Genomic DNA, 13,145 nt, shown 5'->3' with positions numbered 1-13,145 from the left:
ATTTTTTCCTGGAACTTTATGTGAAAGAACCCATCCCTGGCATCCCTTCATACATTCCAGCAACCAGTCAGCCGCTCAGCAGACTGCACAGTTAACGTCTGCAGAATCCAGGGGCCTGCAGAGAGAAGCAGGCAAATCTAAGGGGAACCCAGAGACGTGTACTTTCCTTTAACCCTTTCACTGCCACCAATGTCAGCCTTATGGCAGCACTGGCTTTTAAATACATACCCAGCTGCTGTGGCAGCTGGGAGTGTGGTTACATCTAACAAGCTGACTGTTGGCTTTCTGGTCCTAAAGACAACCTGTCACCTCTAAGGTGCTCAATAGCCCCCTATGTGATAGCAATAAACTTAAAAGAGAACTCTGGGGTAAGTGTTTTTCCCCAGAGTTCTCTTAAGGGTCATGGGAGGACATATACTAGCGTCCTCCAGTGACCCAAAGCTAAGTATATCGCGAGCTACAGCTCGCGAGTATACTGAAACCTCCCCAGCCGGGACGGATCCCGACAATGCTGTCGAGATCCACCCAGCTGCGTGAGTGACAGCTGGCTCTGTCTATCTAGAGGCAGAGCCAGCTGTACCAGCCCCGTCTGTTCCTCCAGTCAGCGCTGGAGGATCGGAGCGGGGAGAGTGGAATCCCTGCAGGGAGCGGTAACTGACAGTCACGGCTCTCTGCAGGGATGTGAGCGAGCGGCGGTATGCATTCGCTCACTTCCCGATCTATTGAGCCGATGTGTGACAGTTTAATTGTCACAAGTCGGGTCGAACTATGAGGATGAGTGATTTTCACTCAGCTTATAGTTCTCCTTTAAGTATAAAAAAAATGAAAGTTAAAGTGGATCTTTACTCCCTTTCACTAAAATCACATCAGCATACAGCTCTGTGTGCTGATTTAAAATCATCTTACATTCATTAGTGTGTGTGTAGATTGTTATTACTAAACATTTCTAAAGGTGTGCTTGTTTTTACTTTAAAGATAAGGGTAAATGCAAAATGGCTCTGGCAGTGAAAATGTAAAAAAAAAAAAAAATCTGAGACAGAATGCTGTGATGTTTACTGGAGCTTTCCAGCCCGTCCCACCAAACTCAGAGCAAAGTGCAGCAGACAGACCCAGTGATGACATCACTGAGTCTCGCTAAAGGTATTTTTGAAAACCAAAAAGATTTAATGAAAAAATATTAATTGCATGTTGATCAGGGGGAGAGGAGAACAATGAATGGTATTATATACATAATTCGACTTTAATGCCTTCCTGTCCAGCAGTACTTACAGCTCCATTCGCCCACTGGGAACATAAAAATACCCGGTGTGCATGTGACTATCTCCCCTCTCTCTCATGTGACAGCGCTGGTGTTTGGTAAGTGGACCAGCGCGGTCACATGGGGCCGGTTTGAGACTCCTAAATCTGTATACATATACACTGTAACTGGAGCGACCAGGAGCTTATACATGGCTTCACTCCCATTAGCTGAACAGCGTGGCGGTGAAGGGAAGCATAAATGAGTATATGCTGCTGGGAAGGGGAGGAAAGTGCAAACCTTTCTGCTTGTTTAAGCAAAGCTCAGATTGTCTTTGAATTGGACTGACTGACTGACCCTTCTACATGGTTATGCCCATCCTTATAATGTCTGCTTACTGCAAGTAACCGCTTATTGCCAGGAATCTAATCCAGAGCTTTGTTCTCCATGTGCCCTGTCTTTACTGATCATTTCTTTTGGTTTTGTTCCAGTGGTGCTGGAATAACATACCTGTTTCATGAAAAGGTTGGGCCAACCATGTAAACTTCTCTTTGTTGCTTTGTAGTTAGTTGGCACAAGTCAATATTTGAAATCTTTAACGTAACGCTACAAAATGTAGCAGCACAGAAAGCTCATTGTTGACACGCAAAGCATGTTACTAAAGAAAATTAACTGTAGCAGCTCTCTGAAAGCTACATTTCTCCTGTTGACATGAGTGTGACTGCCATCATCTGTGCAGGTATTCATATTTAGGTTCCATGTAGGCACCATTATTTTCACTGCCCTATAGAGGAACTGAACTCTGCAAGCATGTAGAGGGTGTAAGACAAGTCACAAGTATTGCCTGTGGTATCCCTGCAGCTGATCATTTCCCATTACTGACTTACCATGCCTTGTTCTGGCATGTTCATGCTATGTTCGAGTCGAACATAGGTTCGACTCGAACGTGAAGCTCATCCCTAGTGTGGAGGTGGCCATCTTGGTAGAGTCGTGGCTTTGCGATTATCGTACGATCGCGGGATTTCCCGCGATTCTCGTACGATAATCGTGCAGTGCATGGGCACCTTTAAGGCTGGAGGCACAGGAGTGTCTACACCAGGGGTAGGCAACCTCAGCAGTCCAGCTGCGGTGAAACTTCAAATACCATTATGCTCCTGGGAGTCATGCCTGTAGCTGTCTGAGTCTTGCAGTGCTTCATAGGACTTGTAGTTCCACAACAGCTGGAGTGCCAATGTTGTCTACCCCTGATCTAGACACAATCACATACCAGTGCACTGTTGTTTTTCCTGGGAAAAATCTAAACAAAATGCAAATTTTGGGGGTAATTCCTAGAAACATTTTTAGATGTTCCCTATAACATAACATATCTATAATTTTGAGTTTAGGTCTACTTTAAGCCTCCTTCACACTGGCATTGACAAACCTGCGATCATATGCGTTTATAGGACATCTCTAAATGCATATAATGGTTTTTAAACATAAAATTTACTTCATTTTAGGTGTGATCAGTTTAGCTGCATTTAGAATAACAATTGAATTTTGTGCGTTTGGGGGCAGATTCGATACTTTGAACATGTCTAAATGCATGTAAGCACACATAAACATGTGTAGATGCATCTAAACGTGTATTCAAACACAGGAGAACTTTATCTGGGAAGGATAATGTTTGTTAATTCTTCCCAAATCATTTCTAAACGATTATAATCAAATCTAAATTAATGCAGCTCTGCATTCATTAATACCTCATGAAGGGCCCAGGTTTTCAACATTAGCCCCCTACACATCACTGTACTGCAATGGTGTGTGCATTTAAATTGTTATTTTTGGAGTTATGCGTTAAAGAGGAACTGCAAGAATGTAGTAAGTTAACACTTGCAGCGGGGCTACCCACGCACTGCAAGGATTAACTGCTTGTTTTTCTCTAGGGGCCTAAATAAAAAAAATATATACACACCCGATCGCGTCTGGCTGCTAGACCGGACCCCACAGCCTCTTCTCCCTCAGGCTCTGGCGGTCCAAGGACTCGTGACATCATCACATCTAATGCAGTCCTTTCACCTGCATTAGACATGAGGATGCCGAGGGACATACAACAGCTGGAGGGGAGAAGTAAATAGTTAAGTGCTGACTGCCACGGGACCGAGGATCAGGTGAGTATACCTTCTTCTTTAAGTGTATTGTTGAAGGTGTTAGTTATTGTTTATTGCGACACAAAAGTTAAGGTACACATAAATCCAGCCACTAAAATATCACACAAGCTTTAGGCCAGGTTCACACCATTTTCTGGACCAAATCTGGTCCGGAAAATGGTGTGAACCTGCCCGCAGTTCCAGTGCATTCCAGAGCGGACAAAATGAGACATTAAGTATTTTTCTGGTCTGGTCTGGAACGGACTAAGCTGGTGTGAACAGAGGCCAGGAATAGCATAGTAATACATTAGGATGCATTTTGGATTTTGAAACAATCTGGTCTGGTGTAAAGATGATCTGGAATAGGCCCTTAGGCCAGGTTCAGCCTAAGTCCGCCAACTGACAAGTCGCATGGTACTGGTTCGCTCAGCGGGACTTTGAGACCCCTGCTTTAAACAGTATATGCAATACGGCAGATCAGTACACTGCTCTATGTAGACTCATCAATTTTAGCTCCTGCAGTTGAAGGGTATTTACAAATTTGCTTGTGCAAACTTATAAGCTGCAAGCATATCTCTTTAGAATGCCTATTGGCTTATGTGAACTCTATTCTTAGCCTATTTATCAGTGTAGTGGAGAGGCCCTCATTGGAATGACTGAAAGGGGAAGTGTAATGTGCGCTGGAACTCAAATAATTGGGAAGGGACAGTGCAGCATTCATTTCTTTGTGGGTCTCTGCTAGTTACCAGTCAGGGAGTGCAGCATCAATCAGCAGATCCTTTGCTGTGGGGAAAGGGCAACTCAGCAGGGATTGGGTCATCCTCCTGTCAGAAGAGGCCTGGCTTATAACCATAAAGTAATGTGTGTGGCATTGCTGTTATAGGAGCTGTGGCCCATATAGCAAGAAAAGGTACCTGGTAGGTCAATCCTCCAGAGCAGCTACCACATATGCTAATGCACTGTTTATAGAAGCATCCAACAGCTGAATAATCTAGATCCATTACAGAGAAGAAGGGTCTTATAGAATTTTGCAAGTCCTAGTAGGCCCTCCTTGGATCACAAAGCAAGTTTTGTCAGATATGTTTAAATGGCTACCTGGCCGCCTTCACCAATGCAGCAAAAATGGTTTCTGGAAGACAATCTCGGGCTTTGATGAAAGTCCAGCCCTCAGTGATGTCACAAGGCTTGCCATGGCTACTGGATGCCAATAGAAATTCTTTGTATGTCTCACTTTATTTGCAGAAAGAGCTGTAATGGTCCAGAGAAGCATTCTGCAAGGAGCGGTATACTTCAGAAAACTGGTGTGCATGTTTAAAATCCGGGCTGTGCTTGGTAAAAGAATACACTTGGAGGGTCTGCAATACTTATTTTTTATGCCAAGCAGTTTGCAAAGAAAAAAATATTAGATAAATTAGTTTGAAGGATAACTCAAGGTTGCTAAATTTTAAGTCAACTGCTCTCAGGGTGATTTCATCATTCATTAACATGCTCCACAGAATACTTCATGAGTCGCTTTTTTGGTTTGGAATTCTTATTAGTTAACCAGCTTGTGTCAGACTGCGTCAGTGTTTCACACAGCTTAGTGGCAAATATTTGGCCAGCACAAGCTTAGGAATGTGTAAAGGGAGGGCAGCTAAACATGAATTGAGGCACTTCCAATCCCAAACACAATAACAGTCCATGAACTATTCTAATTCCATTGCTCTAATATGTATTTTAGTCATAGACATTATGTAATATAAATCATGAAAATGTTATTATGTAGTAGAATACAAGTGACCATAGAGAGAGGTTGTTTAGTGCACATAAAGGGTATCTATTACATTTGTGGAGATCACTTTCCTAATTAATAAATAGATTGCTGTTGGGTCTTACTGTAAATAATTATTCCTTTTTTTTTTTTTTTTTTTTTAAACTCTCAACCCGCACCTGTTACAGTCTGATTGTACAATCCCGTATAGATTTACCAACACACATGGAAGGTATTGTTTCCGCCTTTGGGTTTCATTAGAACAGGACTGGTAGTTCATGTCAGCATGTGCAGATCAACTTATTTATTAATGACATCGGGGAGGGTGTTAACAGCGATATTTCCGTGTTTGCGGATGACACCAAAATTGGGAGGGTAATAGACACGGACTTAGACATTATAACATTACAGGAGGACCTGGATAAAATAGGGGAGTGGGCATTAATGTGGCAGATGAGGTTTAATGTCGATAAATGCAAAGTAATGCACTTTGGAATTAAAAATAAACAAATGGGTTATACAATTATGGGTATGCCGCTAGGGAAGTCAGAAATGGAGAAGGATTTGGGGGTCATTGTAGACCACAAACTGAAAGGTAGTTTGCAGTGCCAGGCTGCTGTAAACAAAGCTAGCAGGGTCTTGTCCTGTATTAAAAAGGGGATGTATTGCAGGGACAAGTCTATAATTTTGCCACTTTATAGATCATTGGTTCGACCTCATCTGGAGTACGCGGTCCAGTTCTGGTCACCAGTACTAAGAAAAGATGTCCTTGAGTTGGAAAAAGTCCAGCGGAGGGCAACCAAACTAATTAGGGGTATGGAGGACCAGAGCTACGAGACAAGGCTACTAAATTTAAACATGTTCACATTGGAGGTGAGGAGATTAAGGGGGGATATGATCTCCATGTACAAAATGTTCAATGGTGGTAGCAACATTAGCGATAAACTGTTTAAAATTAACTCCATTACAAAAACTAGAGGCCACCACCTAAAATTGGTGGAAAAAAAATTCCAGCACAAGGGGCGAAGGGGGTTCTTCACAGTAAGATCAGTTAGGGTCTGGAACTCACTGCCACAGGCGGTGATTTCAGCAAATAATGTGGAATTGTTCAAGAAACTTTTGGACGATTTCTTAAGGGACCGTAATATACAGGGGTACAGGTACTCCTAGAATGAGATCCTAATAGGTTGGACTTGATGGACTAATGTCTTTATTCAACCTCAAATACTATGTAACTATGTAACTGGTTTGTCTTCACTCAATGAAGTCATGTGAAGGCATTTTCTCCCTTCAAAATAACTATTTTCATATATTTCTCTGCCCTTGTTGCTTGAAGGTTCCCTACCTGTACTACCAGTAGTAAAAGGTGTGTAAATTGGCTAAGCTATGAACAGTCAAGTATTCACATATTTTGTTGCAAAATTAGTTTTAAAACAAGCCCTCACTGACCTCTGTAGCTGCAGGTACCATGGAGCAATTCATCCTTCAAGCTCACAGCAGAAGCACTAAATAAAGTCTTTGGCTTAGAGCTTAGAGATTAGAATGCTGGAAGGCTGCTTAATTACTTTTGCATCATGTTTACGTCATGCAAAAGGGTCCTAGGTGTTAAAAAGTCAGTCTTTTTATGACGAATCACAATATACCAAATGTATTTGTTGTTCTGACCGATCATCACTTTTTTCAGGTGCCGCCATGCTGCTATTGCATCGTATTTTGGTGACAAAAGGCCTCAGTGTGACAAGTGCTGTGACTCCTGTAAGAACCCTCAACTAGTGAAGAAGCAGATTGAACAGTTAGAGAGTTTGATCTCAAATAGAAGCAGAACCTGCATTGAGCAACCTGGAGCTCGACCCGGACCATTTGGCTATGACGCAAATCTTTATGAAGGGGGCAGGGATGGGTATGGGTTTGCCAGGTAAGAAAATAAAATATTGATTTATACCTATAGTAGATGGGTGGATGGTGAAGATTGACAGAGGATGGTGATTTATAGCTATGATGGCTTTCTCCATCTTTAATGTTTACTCTTTCATTTGTGGACCTATTCCTGTTTCTCTTTTATAGATATGATGCTGAGGATTCTGATGGAGGACAGGAGGATGCATCTGACAAACGCAAACAGCAATGGAACAGATTCTATCAGAAGCAGATGAATCTCAGGAAGGTAAGGGGTGTGAGAAGTTGACTCAGCGGCCAGTGACAACATTCGCAATGGTTTGTGGGATGGTAATGGGCATAGCAAATCGCAATGTTGTAGCTGAAGGTAAAGCCCCAGTGACAAAGTGCATCTGAAATTGGTATGGAGGGGGTCCCAGACACAAAGCTTTGTTTAATAATAAAGGTACATGCAGGCACATTGTGATGCCCTCTTTTAATTTATAATGCTTGTTATTCAAAGAGCTCATATACTCGCTTCTCCAGTGACCTGTGTCTCCTACCTTTGCTCTGTTCCAGTGCTGCAGCCTCCATCAATCTCTTTAGAATTTAATATTTCTGGGAGTGGCGGATATGCTTTTGCCCCCTAACATGCACTGCGGTTATATGCTCCAATCCAAATTGTATTGCAGTAAGATTATTACACTAGGAAAATATGCCAATGTGCAGGAAATTAACAATATAAGCAATCTATATTAGTTTCATCAACCAGAAATGGCTTTTAAAAAAATTCAGTGGGCAAGGCTGAAATGGGTTGACATTTTGGTGTTATTGTTAGATGTTCATAAAGATTTCTATAAAAATGTTATACTGTATCATTTTGACTTTCTGAATGTCCAAAATATGATATGCTATCACAAAAGTCAGAATCGGTAACTCCCCATTTCAGTACATAGTGGCACTTGGCAGAGGTGATCTTTGTCACACCTGCTTTTTGCCCAATTTATTGAACCTTTGGCAGTGGTAATTCACAAATCATTTGATATGCGAGTGATTAAGATACCAGAAAAAAAGTCTCCTTAAGCAGTGCTATTTGCTGATGATACTTTATTGAATGTTATAGAACCTTCTAAAATCTCTTGTTTAAGAAGCTGTCAGGGTTTTATGTTACTGTCTGTGCTACTGACTTCAGATTTTTACATTGCCCTGGGAAAAAATAATTGATTTATTTAAGAATACAACTGACAAATATTAAAGGACAACTATGAAAACTATCATCCTCATAGTTAGAGCCGATGTGTGACTGTCACACGTCGGCTCTATAGATCGGGAAGTGAGCAAACACATACCGTCGCTCGCTCACTTACCGATCATCTCGCTGCAGAGAGTAGTAACTGTCAGTCACTGCTCCTCGCAGGGATTCCCCCCTCTCCGATCCTCCAGCTCTGACTGGGGGCGGCAAAGCTGACTCTGCCTCTAGATAGGCAGAGACCGATTTCAATCAGCCAGCTGAGTGGATCTCGACTGTATTGTCAGGATCCGTACTGTCTGCGGTGCTCTTGGTATTAAGTGAGCAATAGCCTGCTATCTACTGAGCTTTAGGTCACGGGAGGACGTTAGTATATGTCCTCCCGTGACCATAAAGAGAACTAATGAATAAAAAGGTTTCCCCATAGTTCTCTTTTAAAGCTGAACTCTGATCATGAATTATTTTGTATACTTACTTTGGTCCAGCTTGGCTCAATGTAAGTATGCATATGCCATACCTAATTGGCTGCTGGGGATCCAGTAGAGCACTGTAGTAGCCGGAACTACTACAGTTCTGTCCGTGATCTTCTGAGTCCTGCCTGGCGCTGTGCTGAGCATCTTCCCTTCTGCTATAAAAACACAGGGAGTCACTCATTCAGCACAGCAGCTATTATTTTTTTTATCAGTGAATACAATGAATAAGGAATACAAGGCCTTCCCTGATTGTACGAGGAGTGGATTGTGATGCCTTGGATACCTAGAGTTCAGCTTTAAGCAAATCATCCATACGTTATTCTAAGACCAAGACAAAGGGCAAACCTTTAAACTATTCTAGATCTTTAGAATTTTCATTTTGAGAATGAATTTTTCTGTACGTTTACTGTATCATTCTTCTTATTTCTTTCCTTCACTGTGAGGCCTTTTCAGCATGTGTCAGGTTAACTTAACAATAACTCCATGACTAATTTGCACACCTAAATTATGTTAGGTTTTTATTTGGTACAATGTTCTTTTTAATATACGCTGACAAATGTGGAAAAATGTAAATCAAATTTTTATTGAATTTTTTTTTAATAGTGAAACTGTATCTGACAGGTACACTATTAAATAAATGGCACTGCAGCCAACAGTTTTCATCTGCAGGCTAAAGGCTTTCATTTGTTGACTGATTTTTTTGTCAGTCAAGCCTAAAGCCAGCGTAATGTTCACATAATTGGCAACCACTCTGGTCTCTGACACCAGGATTGAGAGTCCGCAGCTGTATTGGCTGCTGGCTTTTAAAGGGTCAACGTTTATTGTATTTCAAAGTTTTTATTGGTTTCCATAACATCTTTCAAATCCGGCTTTTACCTATGTATCCAAATCCGAAAATTCAATATTTCTCAAATCAACATTAACTTTAACATTAGTTCCCCGCATCACCCAACCCTTACTTAGGCTGTCGAAGCTATCGCCAAAAGAAAAGAATGGGGGAAAACCAGTAGCGTTATTAACCTTCTACTTTGCCCCTGCCCCCCTTCTCCTCTAGGGGCATGCCCTTCCATTCGATCACTTCCAGCTTTGGGGGTGCGGGGTTTCTCAAAAAGGGTAGAGCCACTTTCGCTAAGTGAAAGCTTATGGAAAACTTTTTGGTATACAAAACGAGAGAAACACACACTAAGGGGGGGAAATAAAAGAGAAGAAAAAAAAATAAGGGGAAAGGAATCTTATTATCTAAAGAAAATAAAAGCGTAACCTAAGAGATTATAATTTCCTAGTTTCCAAGGAGCGGGATAAATATGCTTAAACTGAGGCATCAGAGATAATGCTATGAGCATTTGAGATCTCTTGGTATTTCAACCAAGGCGCCCATACTGCTTCGAATTCTGCGTATTTATCCTGCAAGATGCTAATTAATTTCTCATGGATCATGATCCAGTTCACTTTAGACAACACCAGAGAGAATGGGACCTTTTCAGCTTTCCAGGACCGAGCTATTGATATCTTAGCCGCCAGGAAAAAAAAGGAAACCAGTTTGCTCTGTGTTCCAGAGATGTCCGGGATTGATTTATTAAGTAAAGTATACTGTGGGTCTCTGGGGACAGAGGTCCCGAGAATCCTAGAAAGCAGGGCAAACAACTTGTTCCAAAAAGGTTGTAGTCCTGGGCACTGCCACCAGACATGTAGCATAGTGCCTTGCTATTTACAGCCCCTAAAGCATAACGGACTGACGCCTGGGCCCATCTTCGCTAACTTTGCTGGCACAAGATACCATCGAGAAAAAACCTTGTAGTTGGCTTCTGAAAGAGAAACATTTGATAGTCCCTTAGTTGATCTTTTAGAACACAGTTGCCATTCTTCTAGGGAGAGTGGTGTCCCTATTTCTAATTCCCAGGCCACCATATAGGCCGTTTTAGTGAATGGTCCTAGTTGGGCATCGTAGATCAGGGACGTACCTCCCCTTTGACCTAACCCACCTAGCCACCAACGTTCATATTGTGTTAACATATTGGGTCAACGTTTATTAATGTGTCCTCTGCACAGGGCATCATGCTGGAGAACATTATTACACAGATTGCAGGCGGGTATTTTTTGAAAGTTTAAAAAAACTACAGCGGCTTCAGTTTGAAATGGATAGGTAATGTTTAATAACATTACATTACAAAATGGCTTGTGTAGCAATTGTTAATGCTGTGTTCATTTTATATGATTTTTTATACCGAGGTTCCATTTTATTTGGAGACCTAAGAGCAGCAAGAAAACGGGAAATGTTTTCAGTGGTCAAAGAAAAAGAGAGGATCAGAAGCCAGGATAGTGTCCCTTGAATGCATCCCTTAGAGGGGCAAAACGCATTGGGTCTGTTTAGTTACAACCTCACGTGGAATTTTAGTTGTGCATTTTAAATAAAACCAAGTTCACAGTATCCCTTGTCCAGTCCTATGTTTGCTCATTTTATATTTGTTGGAGAGATAAATGGGAGATTGTGGAAGCCCAGGACATCTCTGCAACTAGATTTGTAAAACTCAAGTTTTGGAGCTGGTGCTCCAAGTTTTTAAAACTTTTTGTCCATGGTGGTTAAGGCCTGTCACCCTGTTGTGTTTCAATTCAAATGTTTACTTGTTATCCTCTCAGCACTTGTCTTGACTGCTGTTAACATTTCTGGTATATTTCACTGATTGTGTGGCAACAATGTGAAACAGCGACTTGTGAGGTAACTTAGTTTGAACTTTATCTTGAGGCGTTTTTGATTTCAAGCATGCAGAAATAACTGTTGGCATCCTAGCGTACCGTTTTACTTTAGTCAAGGAATTCTCATGTTCCTGTCTTTTTTTCCCAGAACAAAGAGCTGGAAGATTTCATTCCTCCAAGTAGGTGAAAAAAAATACAGCCAGCAATTTTTAACTGCTTTGACTTAAAGTGAACCTATGCTCCATTTTAAACTTTTAATAGTACAATATGTGGCTAAGAGCAGGCACCACAAAATGGCTGGTAATGCCTTTACTAGCCAGGAAAACCTTTCCTGTGTCCCTGTTGGTTTTAGTTTAGTTTACTTCATGGTTAAATTATATGTAAAGCCAAAAATCCCTGCTTGGGAGATTCAGCCTTCATAATTGTCCAAGTGACTATTGCCTCCAGTTAGTTATGGTAAACCCAGAATTTTAAAGATGTCACTGGAACAGAAGGTTGAGGGTAAATGTTCAGTTGAGGGTAAATGTTCCATTGAGGATAATTGTCAATAATCTGGTGACAACTGTATAAGAGGAGACTTCCCCGCACCTTTAATAGATTTCCCCCTCACTTTGAAGAGTTTATCTCTTACTTTCTGTTGTGTCTCGGCAACAGGAAAAAAAAGACAATTATTCCATATTCTATCCAAAAGTTATAAAATGTTTTGGCTTTATGTACAGTTTAAACTATACCACCAGTATTCCACTGTCAGGCTTGGCCAAAAGAATAGACTTATGGGGTGAAGACTTAGTTTGATTTGTGTCACAGACACCAATTTATATATCCGTCTTTTAAAGTGAGGTGCACATCTATCTATCTAGCCATGTTCAACCAGATCAGGTGACTACTTAATGTCTGTTGTACCTTTGAACAGCCCCAGTCAGCCATATTGGGGGGCATATGATCCGTCAGACAAGTCAGACAAGTCAGACAAGTACTATAGTCCCCTGCAGATAAGACACTGCTGGCTCTTTTAGCCTGTAACTCCCTCTTCCTGCTCTCCCATTGACAAAAACTTGCATGCTCAGCTGAGTGTATAAGTTGATGCAGCACTTTAGAGTGAGGCGGGCTTTTGCATGCCCAAAGTTTTATGGCACTAGAAAACGTACCTCAAAATTGATAGTAAGAAAATGTTAGGTGTAGGAAACTCTTTTTACATTAGTTCACCTAGCTAAGACCAGTGTCTATAGATTTCAGTTGTGCTATGTTTTTTAGAGCACTTTCAATTGATAATATTGGTTGGACAGTTTTTACAGTTTTATATGTTTATCCTTTATAGGCGAGGACTGTCCACTTAGGGATGGAGCTAATGCTAAAATTCCTAAACTCACAGTCAAGGTAAGAGATGAAAAAAGAGTGGCATTAAGCACCCTTATTTATCTGGAATATTTGAAGATGGGGTTTGAACATAAGAATATTTGCTTTGCCTCTCTAATACCTGTTCTGCTTCTAGGCTCGGGAGCACTGCCTTAAGATGCTGGTGGAAGCACTGAGCAAAAATGTCCAAGTGACTGACAGCCAGAATAAGTAAGATTTATGGTCATAACGGGCCAGGTTCCCGGTGTCCTACATCTTCTGTATCTCTGTATTTATGTATGTATCATGTATGGACAAACTTACATTTTAGAACCTTAAGTGAAGCTTGGTAGCCCAACTGGAAAGTTTATGACTAGCGTTAATGGACATGTGTAGCAATCGT

General features: G+C 41.3%; 1 protein-coding gene across 1 annotated transcript in view; it reads left to right on the top strand.

The window, feature by feature from the left end:
• Positions 1-13,145, top strand: part of RECQL5 (RecQ like helicase 5) — a 74,214-nt gene that overhangs the window by 47,884 nt on the left and 13,185 nt on the right. The window contains exons 8-12 of the mRNA XM_018561533.1: positions 6,801-7,031; positions 7,181-7,280; positions 11,556-11,586; positions 12,726-12,784; positions 12,900-12,973. Coding sequence (XP_018417035.1) covers positions 6,801-7,031; positions 7,181-7,280; positions 11,556-11,586; positions 12,726-12,784; positions 12,900-12,973 — 495 coding nt within the window. The remainder of the gene's footprint in view (positions 1-6,800; positions 7,032-7,180; positions 7,281-11,555; positions 11,587-12,725; positions 12,785-12,899; positions 12,974-13,145) is intronic.

The sequence above is a fragment of the Nanorana parkeri genome, unplaced genomic scaffold (genome assembly GCF_000935625.1).
Source record: "Nanorana parkeri isolate BGI_ZX_2015 unplaced genomic scaffold, ASM93562v1 scaffold529, whole genome shotgun sequence".
NCBI lineage: Eukaryota > Metazoa > Chordata > Amphibia > Anura > Dicroglossidae > Nanorana > Nanorana parkeri.
Note: the sequence above shows the minus strand (reverse complement) of the source record. Positions and strands in the feature narration are given on the sequence as shown.